The 26572-nt window shown below is 38.4% G+C and overlaps 1 protein-coding gene across 1 annotated transcript in view; it reads left to right on the top strand.

The window, feature by feature from the left end:
- The window catches only part of LOC122549057 (potassium channel subfamily K member 9), a 54688-nt gene extending 35851 nt beyond the window's left edge, over positions 1 to 18837 (top strand). The window contains exon 2 of the mRNA XM_043688249.2: positions 16156 to 18837. Coding sequence (XP_043544184.1) covers positions 16156 to 16997 — 842 coding nt within the window. The 3' untranslated portion in view covers positions 16998 to 18837. The remainder of the gene's footprint in view (positions 1 to 16155) is intronic.
- Positions 18838 to 26572: the final 7735 nt, after the last annotated feature.

Raw genomic sequence — 26572 nt, 5'->3', positions numbered from 1 at the left:
AAAACTCCATTACCTTGGTTTCAGTTCTGCCCTTTGCAACTGGATCCTCAGCTTTCTGACCCACAGACCACAATCAGTGAAGAAAGGCAACTGCACCTCATCCACAATGACACAGAACACTGAAGTCCCCCAAGGATGTGTCCTCAGCCCCCCCTATAGTACTCTGTATACACCCATATCTGTGTTGCCAAATTCCAAATGAAACCATCTACAAGTTCGCTGACGACACCACCATAGTGGGACAGATATCTAACAATGACAAATCAAATAACAGAAGGGAGATGGAGAACTTGGTGATATGGTGCAATGATAACATCCTCTCCCTCAACGTCGGCAAAACCAAAGAACAGATAATTGAAATCAGCAAGAAAGGAGGAGAATGTGCCCCCATCTACATTAACGGAAAGGAGGTTGAGAGGGTGGTGAGTGTCAAGTTCCTAAGAGTGACGATAACTGACAATCTCTCCTGGACTTCCCACGAAGACGCAACAGTCAAGAAGGGACAACATTGCTTCTTCTTCCTCAGGTGGCTCAGGAAACTTGGCATGTCCATAAGGATGCTCACCAGCTTCTACAGATGCACCATTGAGATGCACACTTTTTGGGTGCATAAAAGCTTGATATAGCAACTGCTCTGCCCAAGATCACAAGAAACCACAGATGGTATGCGCAGCCCAGACCATCAGGAAAGCCAACCTTTCATCCAAGGACTCTATTTACATGGCTTACTGCCACGGAAAGGCTGCCAAAATCATCAAAGACTGATCACACCCCAGTAATGATCTCTTACAACCTCTTCTGTCAGGCAGAAGATACAGAAGCCTGAACACATATACCAGCAGGTTCTGGAACAGCTTCTTCCTGTCTGTTATTAGACTGGCGAATAGACTCTCTCACCTCAAACAATGCTGATCTTGCTAACACTGGCCTCACTTAGGGCATACCCTGTGCAATATAACCAATATGTCTCTATCTAAGTCTTTTTGAACTATGCATCCTTGCTCACTATGATCTGCCTGTACTACTCATAAACAAAGCTTTTCACTGTACCTCAGTACACGTGACAATAAATCAATCAATCAAACTGATCCCTGTGGAACTCGATTGGATACAGGCTTCCAGTTACAAAGGTATGTCTTGACCATCACCCTCTGCTTCCTGCTCGTCAGCCAATTCTCAATCCAAGTAGCTAAATTTTCTTGGATCCCATGGGCTCTTACTTTTGCTATTAGTTTCCCACGGGGTCCCTTCTCAAAAGCATTGCTGAAGTCCGAGTGGACTATGTGAAATTTATTGCACTCATCCATACAAATAGTCACCTCTGAAAAATTAGTCAGACGTGGCCTTCCCTTAACAAAACCATGCTGACTGTTCCTGGTTAATCCCTGCCTCTCTAAGTATAGACTAATTCTGTCCCTTAGAATAGCTTCTAATAGCTTTCCCAGTACTTTTCCAGGTCAGACTCACTGGCTTGTAATTTTCTGGTTTCTCCCTTCCTCATTTTTTGAAGAATGGTAGTACATTGGCTGTCATCCAGACCTCCAGCATCTCTCCTGTGTCCAAAGAGGAATTGAAAATAGTTGCCAGCACTTCTGTTATTTCTTCCCTTGCCTCAGTCAAAATTTGGAATACATTTCATCCAGTTCTGGAGATTTATCTATTGTTAAGTCTGCCAGATCGTTCAGATCACCTCTTTGCTAATTATTCTAATTTCTTTAATTGTCTCACAGTCCTTCTCCCTGACATCATCTCTCTTACTAGTGAGCACTGAGACAAAGTATTCGTTGAAGAATTTAATAGAATTCCCATAGTGTGGAATCAAGCCATGTGGCCCAACAAGTCCACACCAACCCTCCGAAAGGTAACCCACCCAGACCTATTCCCCTACCTATTACTCTGCATTTCCCATGGCTAATGCAACTAACCTACACATTCCTGAACACTATGGGCAATTTAATATGGCCAATTGATCTAACCTGCACACTTTTGGACTGTGGGAGAAAACCGGAGAATCCGGAGGAAACCCACCTAGATGTGGTGAGAATGTGCAAACTCCACATAGGTAGTTGCCTGCTGGAATCAAACCCAGTTCCCCTGGCACTATGAGGCAGCAGTGCTAACCACTGGACCACCATGCTATTCTTTTAGATTTCTACCCATGTCCTCCAGCTCCACACACTAATTATCATTGTGATCCTTCACAAACCCTATTCTTATTGTCCTTTATTCTTAACATGAATGAAAAATAACATTGGATTTTCCTTTATTTTATTTGTCATTATCCTCTTATGCCCCATTTTTATGCTCTTCTAATTTCCTTATTAAGTTTCCTTTTGCACATTCTATACTCCTCTAAGGTTTCTGCTGTTTTGAGCTTTGGTATCAGCCACAAGCCTCTCTTTTTCTCTTTATCCAATCCTGTACATCCCTCGATGTCCAGGGTTCACTGGATTTGTTGGTCCCACCCTTTCTGCTTTGGAATTATCAACCCTGTATCTCCCTCTGCTCTGTCACAGACTTTCCTAATATTATCTACTCCCAGTACACTTTGACCAAATTATATCTGATCGTATTGAAATTGGCCTTACCCTAGTTGAGAACTTTGATTTTAGACCCATCCTTGTCCTTTTGCACAGGAATCATGAATCTAATTAAATTACAATCACAGTCTGAAAATTGCTCTCCCAATGATAATTCAACCATGTGCCTGGCTTTATTACCTAACATTAAGTCTAGGATCATCCCCACACCTGTAAAGCCTTTTACATATTGAAATGAAAAGCTCCCCTGGATGCATATTAAGAATTCTGCTCTCTCTAAACCTTTCATACTTTGACTATTCCAGTTAATGTTGGGGAAGTTACAAAATTCTCCCCTATCACTACCCTATTAATTTTACACTTCTTTGAAATGTGCCTATTGGTTTGCTCTTCTATTTCTCTCTGACTGTGAGAGTTCCTATATTTGTCCTGGTTTAAGTTTACAGATTGGGTTCCAATTAAGTCAATATTAACTCAACACTTGCATATCAGTAAAATGGTAACACATCAAAATGAATGTACTGGTCATATTGGCACTCCATTTTGAAGTATATGAGATGTGTCAGATCAGTCTGTGTTACTTGCAAGTTTTTCTTCTCTATGTGAGGAAACCGTACAGTTTCCTTATTGGACCAAACCTGCCACAAACAGAATTAGGATCAGAGATGATCCAGCAAGGTTGGTTTTTGAAACAAAATTATTTCCATTTGGCCAAGGAAAATCAGAAATGTTTCTCTGGGGCTTGGAGTGAAATCATAGTTCTTTGATTTCCTTCACATCACTGTCTCTGGATCTTACTTACCTAATGATGGAGATTAGTTCCTTGGGTCCTTGGTGTTAATTTCATTCTTTGGCCTACTTCTTCATCATTCCCACTTAACTTGGGTGAAAAAATATTCTACAGAATGTAAATGAGGCCTAATCATTAAAGTGAACTAGGTAGACTTCCCAAGTATCACATTTGGATATACGAAGTGTTTGCTGGCTTACCTTTTATCTGGGAGTTAAAATCAATCCCATGGTTTCAAAGTGCATAACTTTTGTTCTGGACTTTCATTACCATTATTGTAAATATTCAATCATTGTTTGTTTGTCAATTAATAGCATTTTATCCAGTATAAAGATATGGCTGCAACCTCTTTAGGCATAACTTTGCTATGATATATAGTCAAAAATGATGTAATTATCCATAGAAGTAAATCTACCATTGTGAACTGGTCTGGCCTACATGTGACACCTACAGCAATAGAGTTCACTGTTGGGACTGGGCAATAAATGCTAACATAGTTCACAAACTCATTAATTTTAAAAATATTCCCTTGGTACAAATTGCATTTGTAAGAGGTGCTGTATAATTTGTTTTAAGCATTAATAATTCATTGGATTTGGGAAATAAGTTAAAATAAGATGCAATCAGTCAGTAATCTCAATTAAGTATCTTTACGTTAAAATTGTGGGAATGATCCAAATCACCTGTTGCTGAATAAGACAATGGACCCACAGGAACAGTTAAGAGAATGCAATAAATTGAAACAATTGACAAGCCATTTAAATCCCTTGACTAGATTGGTATCTTAAGTAAACTGATGGCTAGCTTGTAATATTTATAATGTGAACATGGTGCTGAATTAGTAATTGGCAACAGGTGATCTGACTTCATTGCCAGTTATATGTCATTCGCAGTTCCACTGTGTACCATAGAACAAAATGATTTCTGTTTTACACACACACACACACACACACACACACACACACACACACACACACACACACACACACACACACACACACACACACACACACACACACACACACACACACACACACACACACACACACACACACACACACACGTGTAGGAGAGCTATGACAGAGTTGATCTATATAGGATTTTAGTAACAAACAAAATGATAAACTAATCTGTTTGCATACCTTATTTCTTAGGAAAATGGTATTTACAGATAGACATTAAGAAATATGATGTCTGTGAACTCAAGCCATTCAAGTTGTTTCTGATACTATAATACTTAAATGTAAGAATTTTACAAATCTATGTACAGAAGACAAAAATTCCATACAGAACTTGGAACAAATGGCTTGTTTCTATACTGCAAGTTCTATTTAAACAGTCTAGAGACATCACAAGGGAATAACTGTTGTAAATGAAGGTCAAAGATAATGGTGAAGAAATTCTTTCCCTCACCTCATGCACAAAATGTAATGTAGTCTGAATTTGTATTTGTAAACTTCAGAAATAATCCTTTTAAGGTAGCGAAGGAAGGATCGTTTCTGTTTTTTTAAGTGAACAGATTTAAAAATAGAAATTTCAGCTTAAAATCTGAAGTATTTTGATTTAGTGGAGGGTGTGCAGGGGAAGGTGAAATCTTGCCCATTATTTGTCTTCAGGTATTTCTCATATAAAAATACTGTTTAGATTTTGCTCCTTTTCTAATTTTGATAGCTTTGCATTTAGATTAGATTTAGATTAGATTACATTACAGTGTGGAAACAGGCCCTTCGGCCCAACAAGTCCACACTGACCCACCGAAGCATAACCCACCCATACCCCTACATTTACCCCTTACCTAACACCACGGGCAATTTAGCATGGCCAATTCACCTGACCTGCACATCTTTGGACTGTGGGAGGAAACCGGAGCACCCGGAGGAAACCCACGAAGACACGGGGAGAATGTGCAAACTCCACACAGTCAGTCGCCTGAGGTGGGAATTGAACCCGGGTCTACAATTTCTATTGTAAAGATCTTATTTTGTCCTATTGTTTTTAGTTTAATTCAAATGACCTTGAAATTCAAACCAAGAAAAACCATCAAATATTTGAATTATTTCTAATTTAGAGACTGAACTTTTAAGGTAATTTTTTTTCTGCATTGGCTAGTAATACTTGAGCGTGGTAGCTACCTTCTAAACAAGCACAACAATGTTTTTTAGTTTAGTAGGTAAGAGGAAAAAAATACTTTCCATGGTTCCAAATACTTTTCCTACAATATTCCTTTTACTTTATATTTTAAGTTGAGCCTTACCTTTAAAAGTATTGACACTTCTCATTTTTCTTTATTTATATCTGGAACTGTCTAGCTTTTTGCCTTGTCATTTTAATTCACTTCAACACTCCTCTTTCTTTCCCTTGCTTCAGTGGATCTGTCAGGTCTTGAGACTTCCTTATCCGCTGGTCATGTGGTACAGAATAAGACACAGTGCAGCTACAGACATGGTGCGTTTACACCACTGCAACCAATTCAGAATAACATATTATCTATATAGTGTGCCACATTATTTGGATCATGGTTCAACTTGAAAATTCTCTTGCTGTGACAACTATGTTGATGATGTACATGTGGGAAATGGACACAGATTTTTGATTACAGCAGACCAGGCTGTTAGTTACATTGCAGACCACAATGTATTGAACCTGAATTGCCATTGCACTCACAAGAAACATTACCATAAAATATAGTGCATATATTGGCAGTGAGTTCAATTAAATTGAACTACAAAGAAAAATAACCTCTTTATTTACGTGATTTGATATGTTTATTTTGAAGCAACATTACAACAGATTAAAGTACTTGCCATCTATACAATCCTGTTCAATAATATTAAGCGTATATTCTTTCTCTTTTGTTTCTGCATAAATAAATGCAGTGTCCAGTTTCATCCCACTTGAAAGATAAATATTATTATAACAGTAACCTTGCTATCAATTTTGAAATTGGACAGTGTACAGAACAATATTAAGCAGGAAGAGTTCTAAATTAATTTTGCCATTGATATCTTTAGCATGTCATGCCTTCATATTATGACATGGGGAAGAAAAACAATTTTTCTTTTAATTAACCGCATTTTGTGGTTTACACTTGATAAATTTCTGGAGCATTAAAAAAAACTGCTCTTTTAGAATTCACTACAAATCAGATATCAGCTTCCTTCTTGCCTAGATGACATTGGCTTTTATGATTTTAATAAAGTACTGTCCTTGTATACATATACCAATCTATCCTTAATTGTGTGTATAACCTAAACAATGACTATTAGCATATTCTTCAGCTGTAAAGGTGAAGGCCATAATTCTTGGAAACTTAAGTTGATGGACCTCAAAAGTTGGGTGTGGAATGCCAATCAGTGATAAACTCTTGCTTGTTAAATGCAATGTCAACCTTGTGCTGCCAGTCATTTCAGAACTAACCAGGATTTGAGTAGCTGAATATATTATCACAAGATCAACATTGTGGTTGGCTAGCACCACTTAAAATTCAGCCTGTGTCTGTTAAAGTGGAGGGATACCTTGGCTGAATTAGGTGTTGATATTCATGCAACTTGGTAACATTGAAAATGGTGGGTCAACTTGGGAGATAGTGGTTTCCAAGCATTACTGTGAGCATTACTGGTGAGGCCAATGTTTTATTGCCAATTTGCTGCTCAATAATTGCCCTGAGGAAAATGATGGTGTCTCTGAGCATGAATGCTCCACTTGTGAATGATGTGACACAGTTAAAGGGGCAATTATATTAATCAGGCACTTGCACAGTACAGGTTGAAGTCAGCTGATAAAATAGCACCCTGTATGTGAAATTCATTCAGTGTCCAACTGAGTCAGATACTATTCCTGGCCATAAGCAACCTTGACCATGTCATTGGTCATTGCAGATTGAAGATAGTCATCTCTGTGAAGCAGAAGTAATCACAGGCGACCTTAAAAGTGGCACCTGCAGGCCACTATTCACAAAGATACTCCAAGACTTCATAAGCTGTACAAGGACCTGAAGCTGATTCCCTCTCACCTTGAACTGTAAGTATTTGCTAACACGTTGCTGTATGCAATTCTGCCTTTCCTGGGTGATGTAGGGGACAGAAATGGGGGTGGGGGGGTCAAGAATTCAATACTCATACAATACTTACAATCTCCTACAGGATCATGGAGAATCATGGAGTCATTTAGCATGGAAACAGACCCTTCGATCCAACCAGTCCATGCTGAAAATAATCCCAAACTAAACTAGCTCCCCCACCTGCCCTGGCCCATATCCCTCCAAACCTTTCATAATCATATATCTGACCCAATGTCTTTTAAACATTGTAAATGTTACCCACATCCAAACTTCCTTAGAAAGTTCATTCCACACGTGAACCCACTCTCTGTGTAAAAATTATGCCTCTTATTTCTTTTTTTAAATCTCTCTCCTCTCACCTTAAAAGCGTGCCCTCAGTCTTGAATCTTCTAATCAAGGGAAAAGACAACTTCCATTAACTCTATGAAAGAGTTACAGCTGAATGTCCCCTCAGGATGTGTGGGATATCCAGAGTCTATCATCCTCTGGCTGAATGAGGCGCAGTGTCACTGCAGACCAAGGACTTTCTGGGGAAATGCCATAGAACTATGGCGGCTGCTGGATTAGGGCCTGTGATATGAAGGGGTGGGGGGCCTATCCTATCCCAATGACTGTCAAGGAGACAGCTATGCTAAAACTTTATGCAGCTGACTACTTCCAAGAGGCCAATGGGGACTGAGTGGGATTTCACAACCCTTGAGCCATAAGTGTATTATGACTGTAACTGATTTGTGCATGATTAAACTGCTTCATTTCCTGTGACGAGATCAGTGCTGCAGTAGGTTTTGCCATCATAGCTCGCTTTCCTATAGCCTGTACACTTAGCATTGAGAGTGCCATATCATAACAGCTAACCTCGTCATGAGCAAAAGGTTGGACTCCATCAATGCACAAGTTCTCAATGATCATTGATTCCATATCCAAGAAACCTGTGCAGATGTGGAGGAACGTGAAGGCTGTAATGATATGTGAAGGAGAGGTTTGCAAAATTATAGAAGACTTTGATAGAGTGAGTAGACAGTGAGTGGAGGGGCTAATAATCTAAGGCCAATTAATGTAAGATAGTCACCAAGAAATCCAGTCAAGAATTTTCTACCTTCCCCAGTGCAAATAGACATGGGTAATAAATGTGATGCATCCAGCAACACCTACATCCCATGAACAAATAAAAAAAGAATCATGTTACACATGATAACTGCTTGCTTTGCTATGGACTCCTGCTGGAGTTGCTTGAATAGATATCAGTTTGGTGATGTTCAAGTTATGTGTCTTAGGTTGAGGGACAAGACACATCTGAGGAACAGCTGCTCAGCTCATCTCACCTATTTCTGAAAAGACAATCCTTCTCTTGAGTACAGGGTGTAACTTTTTCATTCTTCTAAAAGAGGGATTGCAGGATCTTCACATCTTAAATTTCTTAAGCAAGATCTGTCTTCAAGATTGCAAAGGATCTATACATGATCAGTAATTTGACCACATATGCTGGAACGTGTGACAAATGTCAGGACATGCTACACTCTGTTCATTCAAGAATAATCCATTGGTCAAAGTGTTTTTTTTTCAGATGCCATTCTGCTGAGTTTTCTTTTGCCTTTTTCTGAAATATGCATGTGTGTCTATGTTTGGGATTATTTAGAGGGTTAAACATTATGGCTAAATTTAACCAGAAATTGGCCAAATCTCAATCTTGGCAAGTTTCCTGGAAGGTTTGTCTCCTTGAGGCCTAGTGAGATTTCTCACACTATTTCCTTATTCCTATGCACCATGCCTCGATGATGCTTCACTCATTCAATCTTCCCTCTCAGAGATGGAAGTCCTGTTGCTGCCAAACCCTTCCAGGATCTCTGGTGCTGGCACTATTTTTAAAACCCAGCCATGAAATCAGTGAAATGTTGCCAGCCGGAAGTTGCCCTTCACTCTGTACAGGGTGGAGGGGAACCAAAAACAAATGCTTTTCAGGGTATACAGTTAGCACAGCTGTCGCTTCATTGGAAGTTCACTTTTGTAAATTGGTTGCAATGTAATACCATTCTAAGATGGCATGATACTAAGGGAGTGCTCCTCCTTTCCAAATAGGCAGTGGAGCCTCACACCTTCTCATTATTCAATGTGGGGCTGTCACATAAAGAAAAACCATCAAATGGTTAAAAACTCTCACTTTTGATCAGCAACAAAAGAGGAGAATAAACAATCAAATCTGTGTTCACCACTGGACACAGAAGGAGATTGCTTGCCTTTTGAGACACATAGGTTTACATTAAATGTATGATCATTGCATCTAGCTCACTTCTATTGGAACGCGTTGTCAATTGAGTCCTGTCTGGCTTGCTACAATTGACATTGAAGTGCTTTATCACACAGAAGATATTGTTCCTCCAGTGTACTCATCTTCCTTCTTAGGATACTATTTCTGCTCTCTGTTATTCAGAGTCCATCGCTACCTCTCATTCCTTGTCCATTTGTGCAGAGCACAGAACGCTAGGATTATGCAGCACACTTTGCCTGAGCCACTATGCAATGCCCCCACTCCAAACTGATCCAAGTATTAGAAACCCCTCTTCAGCAAACTTATTGTCTGTTCCATATGGCCCAGATCAAAGAATGGATTGCATTGTAGCTACATTTAACCTCATTCTGTAATGGAGTCATCAGCCATAGGTGCGAATGTTAGCCCTGGTCTCCCAATAACCATCTTTGCAAAGTGCACAGCCATTGAAACAAACCAGGAACATGAAGGAACTCATGGTTATAGGCACCCTGCCAGCTCCCCATCCCAATACAGAAAGAAACCAAATCTGTTGATTCTTTTCTTCACATGTGTACCCATACATTTCTAATATCATAATTTGGAAATAGAGTCTCCTTCTTGAATTGCTGCCATCTTTAGGAAGTACAGACATCAACAGTACTGTCATTCCATAACTTTGACCAAGCGACTGTGAACGAAAGGCAATTTTATATTTTGAAGTGAAGATGGTGTGTGCTTTGGACGCAAAATTGCAGGTGCTGGTGTTCCCATGCATCAGTTACCATTCTCCTTCTATGGGGCAGAAATTGTAGGTTTGGAAGGTGATATTGAAGGTGCTTAGGTAAATTACATCATGCACTATGTCACTCTGTGTTGGTGGTGAAGGAAGTGATTACTAAATATGATGGATGGGGTATCAATCCAGTAAGCTGCTTTCTCCTGGATGGTGTCAAGTTTCTTGACAGTTGATGGCCCTGAGACTGCCTGATTATAGAGCTATAACTTCTACTTCTTAATCTGGATGATCTCTGTTTTTGTTTCATCTCAAATAAATCAAGACAAGAATAGACTGTTTGGTATGGCTTTACCACCTGAATCTCTCTCTCTCCACCCACCCCCACCCCCACCCCTTGATTATCATTTCAAAAATGAATGAGAATTTAAAGTTGCAGATTTCATTGCTCCATTTGGAAATACATTTGGTCTGTACAGCAAGTATTTCCTGTTTGACAGCTTCCCATAGTTTAATCACTACCTTACCCGCCAATGCTTTATCAAAATAAATTCAACATTTCTCATTAAAATTGTCTCTTTCCAAATTTTATTTTTGAATTTTATCTCGAACGTAATTGTATTGCTTATTCATCTGCTCCAAGGTTTTGGCTCATTGTCTGAAGTGTCATCCAAAGTATCTGCATTCCACTTTAGCTATAAGATGTGGCAAATCTTAAATCTACCTTAGCCGCAATGGACATGAAACCTGTGCTGTTGATGTTAATCTGAACAATATGCTAGCTGTCCAAATGACTGAGCTTACTGGCCCATTTCCTAATTATATTTTGTTTATTAATTTCTAGATGCTCATCATTCCTTTATAATTAAAAAGTTCTCTAATTAATTTCATAGAACTAGATCTATCGTTGTCATATTTCTTACTGGGCTACAAACATATTGCAATTTGAGACAATTTGCTATTAATGTTACTTAAGTGCAATCCTTCTATGTATGCATATGGTTGTCCCTTGGAATGAGGATGATACTTGCACTTGGAAAGAACTCATGTGTGGGATTGTTTGATACAGGAGCCTATTGTTCTGCAGTTACCACATGGTTCTGGCAGAACAGAAAACATTCCTGCCTGCCATAGGCTTATTGGAAGGATTTATAGACTACTAATCAATTTGTTTGAAGACAATCATTCTTAGCTGGACAAAACCAAGTCGACCAATTACCTGCCTGTCTTTTTAATATACAAATTAGAAACAGCAGGAGACCACTCTGCCTCTCAAGCCTGCTCTGCCATTCAGTAAGGTCATGGCTGCTCTGATTATTCCATATTCCTGTCCAGCTGATCATCCCTTGCTTATCAATAATCTCTGCCTTAAAATATTCAAAGACTCTGCTTGCACCATTTTGTGGAACAGAGTTCCAAAGACTCATGGCTGGTGAGGAAAAAATGTAATTCTTATCCCTATGTTATGTTTAAACAGTGAATTCTAGTTATAGATTTTTCTACAAGAAGAAGATTGATTTCTATGTGCAACCTGTTAAGGCCCCTCAGAATTCTATATTTCAATCAAGTTACCACTTATTCTAGACTGTAGCAGATGCAAGCCTGTTCAACTCTTCATGAGACGTCTTACCCATTACAGATATTGGTCTGGCAAACCCTCTCTGACATCCTGAAAAACCTTGACAAAGTGCATGTGGAAAGCATGCTAATGAAATTGAGTCGAAGATTAGTTAGGATCTCTTCAAATGATAGAACAGATTTGAGCAGCTGAATTATCTATGCCTGTTTTATGAGCAGAATCTTTTGAGTTAGGCAGATGTCTGATGTGCTGCCTGCAAAAGATCCGAGACACCTTTATTGACTCTTAGAAGGCTACCATATATAGTGACCACCAAGTGCTTGAGTCAACAGTGGCAGGCCTTCCTCCCAGCTGAAGACCTTGTGAGAAAATGTCATGTCTGACTCATCTGCTGGTTGCTCAAGCCAACATCTCCAGAACTTGGCAGTGCCATGAGGAGCCTGTGGGCTCTCAGGTGGAGGAACAACTTGGGCCAAAGGTAGGCATTGCTTTAGGGTAGTCACACAAAATAGGTTCATAGTTAGAGGGGCACCATAGAAATCAGAGATCACCCTGTTGCCACATCTTAGTGCACATTCAAGGGCATGGACATTTGTAGTGCAGATTGAGAGCTGCACTGTTTATCCTGGCTGGAGTCGAGATCATTCTGGGAACCTGACAACCTAAAAGTGTGATAGGAACACTGGAACCTTGAGTCTGTTCCACTGTTCAATCAGATCATACTTGATCTCTGATACAACTCCGTATACCTACCTTTGGACCATATCCCTTAATACCTTTGTTAACAAAAACATATCTGTCTCAGATTTATAATTAACTAACTATCTACTATCACTAGACTATTAATCCAGAGATCAAGGTAATGTTCTGTGCACTCAGTTTTGGATCCCACCATCAACAGCACAGATTTCATGTCCATTGTAGAATTTGAATTTTTAAAAAGTTAGGTCTAATGATGGCTGATTGTCAAGAAAAAATACCATCTGGTTCACTAATGTCCTTTTAGTGAAGGAAAGTGCCATCCTTATCTGATCTGGCCAACATGTGACGCTAGACCTACACTAAAGTGTTTGTCTCTCATCCACCCTCTGGACGATTCACCAAGAGTAATGAATGCTGGCCTAGCCAGCGATGCCCTCAAATGGATAAAAAAATTACAACCCAATTTGTAGTTATTGCAATGAGGTCAGCCAGGTGGATCTAATCAGTCCAGATTAACATCCTCAATCAGGAAACCCTGGCTGATAGATAAAAATAAGAATGTCAGATATCCTGTTCACTCTGAGAACTGGTTCTGAGAAAGCTGAATCATTGTAAAGGACTTTCCATGCACAAATAAAAAGGTGACTTGGTGACAGGATACAGGCCCCCTTGGAGTGATTTCACAATTAATGATCATTAGTTGACCACTTAAGGGACTTGAGTGAAGACTGGAGAGGAAGATAGGTCATTGACGTTCCTGCCCAGAAATTACTTGAGACAGAGGTGGCAAGGCTTTGGATGTCTGTCCTGAAAATAACCCATTTAATTTTCCAGGCTTCTTGCTTCTTTCTTTGTCTCCTCGGGCCTGGAAGATTCTGCTCTACATTCCTATTGCAAATAAAAAAAAGTTTAGCAAATGGTAGAATCTCATTCCATATTTATTTTGACAGATATGAGGAGGGAAAATTTATCTTGCTGAAAGATAAAGAGTGATTTACATTCATGCTTCTGTCATTTCTTTAAATATTTCATACATTGACTTCATGTGAAGTAGAATATCTGCAATGGTAAAGTTAATTTATTAAAAGCTGTTGATGTAGTAAAACTAATGACTAAGTTTTTAATTGTTACGTAGACAAATTCTGCAGCTAGTTCACACAGATGAGGATCCCTCAAACACCAATCAGATGAACAGCTACTTAATGGCTTTTAATTTCCTTCATTGTCTCATGCAGCAATTATGCTGAGGTCGAAGAAATCAAATTATGCTAAAGTTTCCTCAGAAATCTCATTGGTACAATTTAAAAATGGTAAAAATTAGGCAGAGAGGAGTGTAAGCAATTGTTTCTCAAGGGAAAGTGCAGAATATAGGTGCCTTTCATTGTTTAAGTTCCTAGTTTATCTTACTAATGTGATGAACAATAAAGTTTGAAACTATCACAATCACTTATGCACATTTTAAGCATTGCATATCTAAGAAAATGCAATAGTGTAATATTTTCTCTTTTTAATGTTACAGATTCTGAAGTTAAACATTCTGAATAAAAACATTCAAAAGGTATACAACATGCAGTGCAGGTCTGAGCATGGATAAATTAGAAAAAAAACACCAGCAAATGTGACTACAAGTCCTGCTGTATGTATACCTTTGGGAGAAATTTATGCTCATTCAGAACAACTACAGAAAAACCTGCGTTCTCTGGATATTTGAACAGGATTATCCATGTCCATGAGTTACTTTACACAGAGGGTGGTGGGTGTCTGGAATGCGTTGCCAGCAGATGTGATAGAGGCAGGCATGGTAGATTAATTTAAGATGCATCTGGACAGATGCATGAGTAGGCGAGGTGCAGAGGGATACAGATGCTTAGGAATTGGGCGACAGGCTTAGACAGTCGATTTGGATTGGCTCAGGTTTGGAGGGTCGAGGGGCCTGTTCCTGGGCTGTAAATTTTCTTTGTTCTTTCCTTGTAACTGGGACTTTGGCACATATAACTAAGGAGTGATACAAATGATCATTGAAAAACTAGCATATCAGTAAAATGCAAATGTCCAAGATACAGCTTTCAAATATAGTTGCTTCATGCTGTATTTATAACAAATCTTTTCAGGAAATTTCTGACCAGTGTGTTACTTTTCGATGTTGGAATCCCACAAAGTGAAGAAATCAAACTTCTTCAAAGTAACTTTGCCTTCATTTAAGGAATTCCTAATGCAGATTTTACTGTGTATTCCCTCTCCCATCCCACACGGCAACTAGACTTTCTGTTTTGATTAGTAGAATGGGACAGGCTGACTCTCTAACAATCAATGGATCCCGGCATGGTTGTTCTAGTATTATTAGAACTTGTATCACCTTTGTTCACTGCAGAGGATCTAACTTCAAAAAATACTTCTATCAAAACCTGTTCTACTTTACTACTGTTTGGAATAACCAAACAAGACAAAACAGAAATAAATTTCTCTCTCACCTTACTACAAGTCCACAGGTTACATTTAACCCAGAATTGGCACCAGAGTTTTGAAGCAGAAATATTTTTGGTTTAGCATTTTCTGCCACATATTTTTGAATTGCAGACTGAATGAAAGTATAACTGGTGGCTATTTTTATCTCTGCCATATAGAAATCCCAGTTCAAATATTGGCAATTCAGTTATATATTTATAAGGATTGAAGAGTACATGTTTAAAAGTATTGTGATATTGGCTTTTTACATGCTGGTAGCTGGGCAGTTCTCCTCTCAACTGTTTGATTTTCCCCAGACTAATATTACCAAAGCATCAGATTGTGTCATTGGCTTTTAAGATTGTCGGTATAATCAATTCAAACTTGATTGGAATTTGGTATTTTTCAGGGTATAATTTAAACTGATTGGCCTAATTTGAATCTGTTTTGTTGTTTCCAGGCAACCAGCTAATTTAGCTTTCGATCAATTGTTACATTGTTACCTTACTGAGAACACTTGGTGCTGTCTAGTAGCCCTGCCAGATTTTAAATCTATTAAAGGGACAGTACACCCACATCTTCATAACACTGGATTGCTTCAACTTACAATAATTCTATGCTTTCTTTTGCCATTGACATTCAAAATTGATGAACTTATTTAGAAATTATAAATAAAAGCAAAACAAAATTCTAGATAACTGCAATGGGTTTGGCAGCATCTGAGAGAAACAATGTGACTCTGCTTCTGATATTTTAATGAACAATTTTTGTTATTTCCTGCTTTAATGAAAGGTATATCTGAGCATTACCCAATCCCTTGTTTCTCTGCGATGATTGTGTGTACATTTTAACTATTTTTAAAAGCAAACAAGTTACAAGGTAGATAGCAAAGTATCTGTTTTAGATGCCAAAGGGCAATGCGAAATAATAATGTTAAATATTTTCAAATATAAAACTCAGTCAGAAAGGGAGGATACTTATTATCCAGGGTATTTTTGATAAATACTTGAAGATTCTGGCAGCAATTTGATTTATGAGTGCTTCTTTTTGCTTTGCAGGATATGGCCATGCCGCTCCAGACACTGATGCAGGTAAAGCTTTTTGCATGTTTTATGCTGTGCTGGGAATACCACTGACCCTAGTTATGTTCCAGAGTCTGGGAGAACGGATGAACACATTTGTCAAATACCTTTTGAAAAGAATAAAGAAATGCCTCGGCATGAAAAGCACAGACGTGTCTATGGAGAACATGGTGACCGTGGGATTCTTCTCTTGCATGGGCACCCTGTGCATTGGAGCAGCTGCCTTTGCACATTATGAAGACTGGAACTTTTTTCATGCATATTACTACTGCTTCATCACATTGACTACAATAGGGTTTGGAGATTTTGTGGCCCTCCAAAAAGATAAGGCTCTGCAGAAAAGACCACTGTATGTAGCCTTTAGCTTTATGTATATTTTAGTGGGTTTGACGGTTATTGGAGCTTTCCTCAACCTGGTGGTTCTCAGGTTTTTGACCATGAACAGTGAAGATGAGCGACGGGATGCCGAAGAGAGAGCTTCTTTGGCAGGGAATAGGAACAGCATGATCATTCACATCCAGGAGGATCCCCAACAGGGCCGTCAGCGGTACAAAACCGAGGTGACAGATTTGCAGTCTGTTTGTTCCTGCATGTGCTACAGGTCTCACGAGTACACCAATCAGGTGGTATCGCACCAGAATTCGTTCAGCTCCCAACTTAATCCTCAGTACTTTCACTCTGTATCTTACAAGATAGAAGAGATTTCACCAAGCACATTGAAGAACAGTCTGTTCCCATCCCCCGTGAGCTCTGTGTCACCGGGTTTACACAGCTTCAACGAGAACCACAGGCTCATGAGAAGGAGAAAGTCTATTTGAAATATTTTTTGATTTGTTTTTGAGCGTGCTGGAGAAGATGAGGAAAATACAGTCATCTTTCTCTGGGACTCAGAAACCAAGCATGAAGCATGGTTAATAAAAGCTCTACATCAGCGACAATATGCCTTACTGACGGCAAATGGAATTTTAGGAACAAGCAAAATGCTGGGCATCCATTGGAACTACTTAAGCAAGAGGACTGGTATTATTGGCAGTATTCTGCTTGGAAGTGATTGTAAATTGTTAGAATGAGGAAGTGTTATTGGTGAAAGTGGGGATGTGTGTGGCATACAATGCATCAGGTATTAATTTTGTATAATCATTTAACAGAGTTTCAAATCTGACAAACAGAAGAACCCAAATCCTATTGCCAAAACAGCATGCGCATTAGTAAATGAAGCAGTTGGTATACTGGATGTGCCATTGTACTTTCAACAGCTGGCTCTTTATTACTGGATTGTAAAATGCTGAAAGATAATTTTAGCATGCCAGTTTAACTGCATGCGCTTTGTACAACTGGTATGCATTATAACTTACCTGAGAACATAAATTAATTAGCAACAAAATTAATAAAACGATTCATATTTATTGATTTATGAATAGTATTTATGCTTTTGCAGCAATTCTGGCCATTTGTTCTTTCTTGGCTTCTGTGGTTATTTTGACAGAGGGAAGAAGAGTTAAAAATGAATGGCTAGGTTGCATTTCATAACTTAAGTGCAGTTATAATTGGCATGACATGGAATTAGTTTGTGAATGCCTGGATAAGGACAATAAGTCTAGAAAATCAGCAACAAAAAAGATTTTCCTCTTCAGAAGATCTAACAGTTTAAGTGATTTTAACTGTTATTTCCAAAACCATTTTTTTTTTTGCTGTTCTATGACATAATTCAAGTGATAGGAAGCTGTAACAAAATGTTTACAACTCAAGGAAGCTTTTATGCTCATGTACAAAATGTAATTAATGGGGTTGCTTCTTTTTTGTAATGATTGCACTAACATGTATATATTTTACATTGTCTTTACAATTACTGCAGTGTTGTAAAATAATGCACTTTTCTATATTTTTCATTAAAATATGGCACGTTTCAAAATGTACATTGTTGCTTTTATAACGAATGTACATGGTTAGGGGAAAATCATGTAAATTTGTATCACAGAAGCTAACTTCAGTGGTCGTATTTTGTACAGAAGTACAGACATCTATAGAGATTTATGAATACATAATATATTCAAATTTGAATGAAAATGTACAGAGAAGATTTGACGAATGAATTTACGTATAAAGAGATGTTATAAATGCCAAATATTTTGCATGCAATAAAAATTACATTTTTGACAACTCTTATGTGCAAAGTGACATTCACAACATTTTCCAAATCAGACTTATAGTTAATTAAAAAAATTACTTACTATGCTGGACAAATACACATGTTGGTAACAATAACCTGTTCCCATGCCGAACCCACCCTTCTATGCAATATAGTAGCAGCATTGGTGTCACCAAATGAAACCAGTCTAGAGAGATGAATATTTAAAATTATTAATGCGTTACATAATGTTTTTGTTTAATTGTTTAACAATGGGTGACTAGTGACAGCTGGTTTTAGAGAAAATCTGCATTTTCTTCTCAACCTGAGTGCAATAACATAATACAATCAATATGGGCCTCACAGTGAAGTCAAAGTGAATCTCTGTTAGCTTCATTTACACAAAGGATTGATTGCAATTAAATTTCTAAGCTTATTGTAACATACATAGATTGTCGTACACTTATAGTTCATGATAATGGCCTAAAGATATCAAGTCACATTTCTTAATCTAATCAGCCACCATATACTACATCAAAGATTTCTTTCATAAAAGATTTAAAATTATGAACTTCAGATGGTACTATACACCTTTCTATTATTTACTGCTGTCTGTGCTTCAATAACTTAACCCTATATTATTCCTTTGATGGCCCAATGTATAGCTGAGCCCTATTGGACAAGAAGCTTCAAATCATTCTGAAAGATTATGAAATATTATCCACAAATCTATCTCTCATCTCTATCACTCATTTCCTTCGCTAGTACCTGGTCAAATGAGTTTAAAGAAACCACATCCTTCTATTTCATAACTTCCCTATCCTGTATGTAAAATAATTTCATTTAAAAATGTATCTTCATCTTTCCCATTTTGAGCTAAACATTTTTGGCATTTGTGATGTTAGTGGTTGAATATCTGACTGTCTAATACTTCTGTCTGCTATTTTAATGGAGGCATTAAACAGTTAAAATGAATTTGTTAACACCCCTGTTAAAATTTCCTGATAGTGAACACAATCATCACTAGTCAATGAAGATGGAATGGTCAATGCGAGGATGCTCAGTCCAAGGACGGTTGTCAGTATTGTGAAGATACAGAACAGAGAGAGTTGGACTGACATATACTGAAGTATGATTTTTATGAAGGTATATTGCCCTGAATTGCTACAGGTTCTTACTCAACTACCATAACTTCATTGGAGAGATATTCAGTGAAGGTAGGTTTATGCCAAGTTACAATCGAGGACACAACAGTGACAAAGTCTGCAGAAAGTCAGGGCCATATTACATATTGTGTTCATTTTAAAATCTTGCATTCCATTTGTATTTTCAAATTATGCTTTGATTGATATTTAAGTAACAAACCTAGGCAGTTTGAGATGTAGAGCTAGTGTTTTTCATTTGTTCATGGGAGATGGGTATCTTTGACTATGTCCACCCTAATTGCCCAGGCAGCAGTTGAGAGTCAATGGAGTCACATACAGGTCAGACCAGGTAGGGGCAGCAATTTCCTCTATTAAAGGACATCAGTGAACTCCAGATGGTTTTTTTTCTTGACAATTGACAATGATCATTATTAGGCTTTAATTCCTGATTTTTATTGAATTCAAATTCCACCAATTTGGTATGGTGGGATTCAAACCCAGAACATTACCCGGGTCTCTAGACTACAAGTTAGTGATAATACCACTGGGCCATTGCCACGAGAAAGGTGATAAGGAACTGCCTTCTTAAACCACTGGGGTCTAGGAACATTCACAATAACATTAGATAGGGAATTCCAGGATTTTCACCCAGTAACAGTGAAAGAATGCTGCCTTGTCCTTCTAATGATGGAAGTTGCTGGTTTGGAAGGAGTCTTGGTCAGTTACTGTTGTGCATCTTGTGGTTGATACACTGCTGCCACTGTGCACTATTGCTTGACTAGTTTGTGAGGCAGCTCTCCCAATTTTACACTGGAGGCCAGAACTAGTTGAGGAGTAAAACTTGATGGGGATGTTGATCAAGCAAGAGGAAGGTTGAAATGTTGTATAGTCCTGGAGAGAGGATGATTGAAATTTTCTGGAGAAGAGATCAGGAGTGGGTTTAGGTGGTGGGTGGATGGGAAGGAGACCAGTGTGACTGTGTCATTAACAATGCCCTGTGCTATCTACCTCAGATTAGAGGGAAAGCAATCATTGCATTATCTTGGAAAAGTGTACTCTCATAGAATTACATAGTAGAGAAAGGGCCCTTCATCCCTTTGAGTTTGCATGAATAAAAGAAATTATTCTAAGACTACTCTAAACTACTACACTAGTTCCCCTTTCCAGCACTTGGCCCATAACCTTGAATGTTATGACACTTCAAGTGCTCATTCAAGTACTTTTTATAGGTTGTGAGGATTCCTGCCTCAACTACCATCCCAGGCAATTGTCCCATATGCCTTCATAATAACCATAATAATGTGCCCTACAGCCTTCAGGGATCTGTGGAACAAACACACAAGATTGCTCAGTTCCTCTGAGCTTCTAAGTGTCTTGCCATTCAATGAGTACTCCCTTGTCTTGCCACTTCATCTAAAGTGCATCAGCTCACACTTATCAGGGTTAATTCCATTTTACACTGATCTGACCACCTGACCAATATGTTCTTCTATAACCTAATACTTTCTTCTTCACTGTCAACCACCTAGCCAATCTTCGTGTCATCCACAAATTTACTGACTGTCCCTTGCTTTGTTTCTTCTATAGTATTTATATATCTTGAACAATAAGTGACCCAACACTGATCCCTGTGGCATGTGACTGGAAACTGGCCTTGAGTCACAAACATCCTTCTACTACCAGCCTCTGACTCCTAAGCTAATTTTAGATCCAACTTCCCAAGTTACTCTGGATCCCATTTACCTTCTTTATCAATCTCCCATGTGGGACCTTGGATTATAAGGCCTATAACTTAATCAACAGCACAAACCTCATTGATATCTCTGATCACCTCTTTGAAAAATTCAACCAAATTTGTTTGGCATGACCTCTCTCTAACAAAACCATGCTGACTATCTCTGATCAAACCTTGCCTTTCCAAATGCAGATTAATTAACTCCATAATAATTATCTCTAATAGTTTCCCTCCCACTGATGTGATATTGATTAGTGTGTAATTCCCTGGTTTAGCTCAGCCACACTTTGAGAAGTGGAACAACACTAGCTGTATTTTAGTCCTCAGGGTACAACCCCTATGACCAGAGAAGAATTTAAAAATTGGGTCAGAGCTCCTGCAATTTTCTCTCTCTGTTCCCACAGCAGACTGGAAAACAACTTATGTGGAACTGGAGATTTTTAAGCTTGCCAAAGCTCCAATACGTCCTCACTCCCTATGTCCATCTGCTCAAGAAAATCGCAATCTCTCTTCTTGAATTCTGTATGAATACCTTCCTTCTCCAAAGTAAAGACAGACATGAAGTACTTGTTTAACATCCAACCAGTGTCCTCTGGCTCCATGCGTAGATTATTCCCTTGGTCCCTAACAAATCCTACTATTTCCTTGGTTATCCTCTTTCCCTTAATATACTTACAAAATATCCTGGAATTCTCCTTTACCTTGCCCACCAGTGTTTATTCATGCCCCATCTTTGCTGACCTATTGCTTTCTTAAGTTTTTGCCTGCACTTTCTGTACTCCAGTAGAGCCTCTGTTGATTTTCTCCCCTTGTACCTGTTAAAACCTGTTATCCAATATTCATGGGTATTGAGATTTTTTGGGGCTTGTTGTTCCAACATTTCACCCTGAAGAAAAATGATGGAACTGTACTGTCATCAATTCCATTTGGAATACCATCGCTGCCCACTGTCCTGATGTGATTTATCCAGAAGTAGCTTGCTTGTCCAAATCCTGATTTATTTTAATAAAATCTGCCTTCCCCAAATCCAAAATCCTGTTTTGCAGCTCACCTTTATCCTAGAGTCTCTACAGTTATTTAAGGAAAACATTCTTACTATTATTGATTATAGTGACCTTCTTGATGCAACTGACAAATTAACTTCTATTTATAAAATTTGGGGGATATATTTTATGCCTGATATTTTCCAATAGAAAATGTAAAAATTAAAGGTGTTTGGGGCACTGTACTTTTGTTCTGTAAGTTTTACTGTCTTGTCCAGATGGCATAGTCTGACAGGAAATTTGGGATACAGACCTCCCCAGTGCAGTACAATTGACCACAAGTCTATAGTTTCTGTTGAGTATTCATCAATGCTCTGTACAAATTCAGTGTCATATTCTGGTATTTGTGATTTATTCCTCTGGATTTCTATAAAAAATTATACTTGTGCAGTAGCAGTAAATCAGCAATGTGCTAATGTTTCATCCAGTGCATCCAGATTCACACTCCTGTAGATTGCTACTGTTAAATTTATATTCTTTCTGCTAGATGTGTACGTTCAATGTGATAACCACTGAGTTGACAGCACAATGTTAATGTAATGCATTCCAGTTCAAAAATCACATTTTACATATGCCTGCTTTAGTGCAAATATTTAGTTATAGAAATACCCTTAACATCACAGCCTTTGCAACAAACTCTCAATCTTCAAAAGGTCTGTGTTTAGTGGAAAATGAATATAATTGCATTGCTTGTGCAGAAACATGAGTTGATGAAAAAAATCACTGTTTTGCCCTAGTCAGCCTTCATTATAATTTAAGTGACAACTGCATCGAAATAGATGATGTTTGTTACTTTACCGCTGGGATTTCCCGTGGTTTTAGGGCCATAATGTTAAAACCAAAAGTGGCTTCCAAGCTCACAGTTGCCAGCAACAAGTCTGGCTCAGCAACCCCATCGTGGGAGGCAGTTTATTAATTAGGGGCCTCTGAGTTCACTGTCTTATTAAGAAAAGCAGCAGGGTTGTCAATTCTGCAAACTTAATCAAAGGTCCAACATAACATCTCTGACGCCCTGACAGTACTACTATCTAAAACTAGGTGGGTTCCACTGGCAGGCACCAGCAGCTAGACATTGGTGAGGCTGCAAAATCAACCTCAACTGGGAGCTCAATCATCTGAATTGGCTGTCTGCCTCCATGTCATGGGCAGATTCTCTTCTTCTCAACCCACACCTGCAGAATCTCCTCAGTGGCAAAATTGTATTGGAGAACCACAGCAATGTGGCTCCTTGTTATTTTCTCAGTTCTGTTAACTCCAGCTGTGTCTTCACAGTACTGGGAATATCTATCGAAACCAAAAGATTTTGACCCAGAATTGTAGGAAAAACTGAGGATGTGGGCATCTGGGAGGTAGGATAAAATGGCTGAAGGAGCTGCACAAAATGACTTCTGCATTGTTAAATTGCAGTGAACCAGACAGAAACAAAAACCGCAGACTGATGTAGATCTGATTAATTGCAGAAGTAACGTTTTAACCCTAACTACAAGGCAGGACGAATATAATTCTGAGAACAGGTTGTTTACAAGAAATCATGATAGGCTAACGCAAAAGTGTACGCAGACTTCGGAGAATTTGATTGATTGTTACTATGCGATCATGCTTCATGCCTGACTATGAACAACGTATATAAACCCTATGCAAACTCTGTAAGTTGTTTGATTGTTTTGGTGATCTAGAAGTACTCATACATCTGGGCAGATCAGAGCCTACCGACCCGACCATATCAAAGAATAAACAATTGCTTGTGTGATTGACAAAGAGTCGTTTACAGGTGTGTTTATTGACTGATTGTGGAACCAAGAGATCCCTGGGGGTTCAGATCTTCAAAACTACCCACTTACTTGTCCATACTATTTACAACTAGGCTTTCCATGCTGGCTGCCTCTCAATGCCTGTGGACATTGATGCAGCAATCGGAAAGTGAAGGCTCCCCCTTCAATACAGAGGAGCTGGGAACAGCCCTAAAGATAGCAGCAGATTTAAACTGTAAGATGAGTTTAATGAAACTTCCATACCATTTTAAGGTGCTAAAAGCCATTGTAGTAATTACATTCTCTTTTGTTTAAACATTTTATATTATTGTTCAATATTCCTGTTCATTAAATAAGAATGCCACTATGTTTAAATGTAACTATTTTTTCCTTATTCAATATTCAATGCTATTTCACAGTTCTTGGTGAGTAAGGAAAGTAGATGGCATCAAGAGAGGGTGACACCTAAGAAGGCAGGCATCTGGGTAGGGAAATCATGGGTAAGATGGTACATTGCTAGAGTGGTAGGGTAATAGATGGGTAAGGTGGCAGGTTGCAAGGGTGATAAATGGATAATATGGTATGTTGGCAATTAAGTAGGATGTTATATGATAGGCTGGTAGGTTACAGGTGGGTGATGGTGAGTTGAGTATAGATAAAGTAGAATTGGGTGATCAGGTCAGGGACATCATCAGGCAAGTCAAATTGTTGGGGGCAGGGGGATATTGGGAGGAGCATTGAGAAAGATCTGGGTAAGGTGGCAACTTGACAGTCAGGTATCTTGGTGGAATAATGGTAGGGAGGATAGCAGGTGTCAAGGAGAAATGGGGATTTTTGTTTTGGTGGAGGAAGGAAGAGTCTGGGGTAGAGCTAGGGAAATTATGTTACGTTGAAATAGGGTGAGGTCAGGTCAGGAGCTGCTGGGCAAGATTGGAGATGATGTCAGGGTGGGGTGACATTGAGTCAGAGTGGTGTCAGGGATATCAGTGTGAGTCAGGGGCTCAATGGCTAACAATTTGATTAAGTGAGTCAGTCCGTCTGAAATTTTGGAGTCAACATTAAAGATATTTTCAGTGGGTCCTGTTGTTGAATAATTGCTCATCAGAAGTTTTAATTTCTTAAGTAATTATTGTATAGTTAGGTATCGTGGAATATTAGTGTGGTCAGATGTGCATCTCCTGTCCACAACAGCTATCTTCCTATCAGAAGCGCAGGGCCTCTATGTTATAAATTATAGGTCAACAAAACCAATGGGTCCAAGCAACTTGTATAAAGGAGTTAAAATTGTAATAGTGTTTATCTGTGATTCTTGGTCTAATAAAGTTTTGCCTGATGAAATGACTAGGATTAAACAAAATAATCAAAGTGGAAATCACACAACATTTTGTATAAAATGACATTCCAAGTCTGTTTTTTGCATTCTAGTTCTGATGAGTGCGAGACAAAAAGTTTCAGTTTGCCTCTTTTTCGTAATGTTTAAATCACACCACTTGAGATTCTTTCAAAAGTCAAATAAGTACAAAATTATAATGAAGCGTGATATGCAATAGTTCTGACTATTTCTGACAGTTTTTTTTCCTTAAATTGTTTCTGCTGAGCAGTAACTGGTAATGATATCACCATTGAGTACTGACTTGAAGCATTTACTGACACTAATTGCAAGGATGCTAAATAACCTGAGTAGAGATAGAGTCATAAACTTGGGGATGACTCAGTGCTGACTACACATGTGCAAACCAGTTAGCTACAATTATGTCACTATGTCTCACCAAAAATAATCTTCAAGCAATAAAAAGGATTAACTAAGTTATAATTCATTATAACTGATCTGCCAATTGACTCCTGATGATGAGATTCTCAATCAGTTTTTATTAATTCCTTAATGACCTTCAAAGTGCTGCACATCTGCTTCCTCTTCTATTATCACTGTGTTTTGCAATATTAGCAAAGCAAAATCATTTCACAGTTAAGGAGGTTCACCTTCAAGTTCAATTATCCTTTTTAAATAGAAGTACTAACTTTTAATGATTTATGTTGCTGAAAACTGTTATTGGCCACATTTTACTCTCAAAATAATGGTGAGGCTAATGGTGCAGTAAGGAAAAGAGCAGAATATTCATTGTGAATATCCAAAAGATGTTGTTTGTGATGCTCCGATGTCCTCCTCAGGATTGACATGCATTAAATGCCATTAATTTGGGTATTTTCATGTATGAAATCTGCCACAGATATTTAGTGTTGTAGTTGCAAGTACTTAGAACCATGTCCTTTATTGATGTGATAAGCATTAATGATTGCCGATCAGCCTCTACAGCACTGAATATGAACTATTACAACTGTAGTGTCTCATTCCGTTGTCTTGTAAATTGTTTTAATAAATTTTGATAAGTCAATGTTGAAATTTTTCTAATTTTGAATTTTAATTGTAAGGGTGCACATGCAAGTTTGAATCATGCCAGATACTATTATATGGAATGTTTTCGCAAAGACAGTTGATATTTCAGACAACAAAACAATTGTTTTGACTACAAAAGTTCAGACTACAATGTCTTCATAAAATCCAATTGAAAATTGGTGCTGGATTCCTCTTT

The sequence above is a fragment of the Chiloscyllium plagiosum genome, unplaced genomic scaffold (genome assembly GCF_037043375.1).
Source record: "Chiloscyllium plagiosum isolate Xiang-an unplaced genomic scaffold, Cpla_swu_hap1 HiC_scaffold_4, whole genome shotgun sequence".
NCBI classification, from domain to species: domain Eukaryota; kingdom Metazoa; phylum Chordata; class Chondrichthyes; order Orectolobiformes; family Hemiscylliidae; genus Chiloscyllium; species Chiloscyllium plagiosum.
The sequence above is the reverse complement of the archived record's forward strand: the minus strand, read 5'-3'. Positions and strand labels throughout refer to the sequence as shown.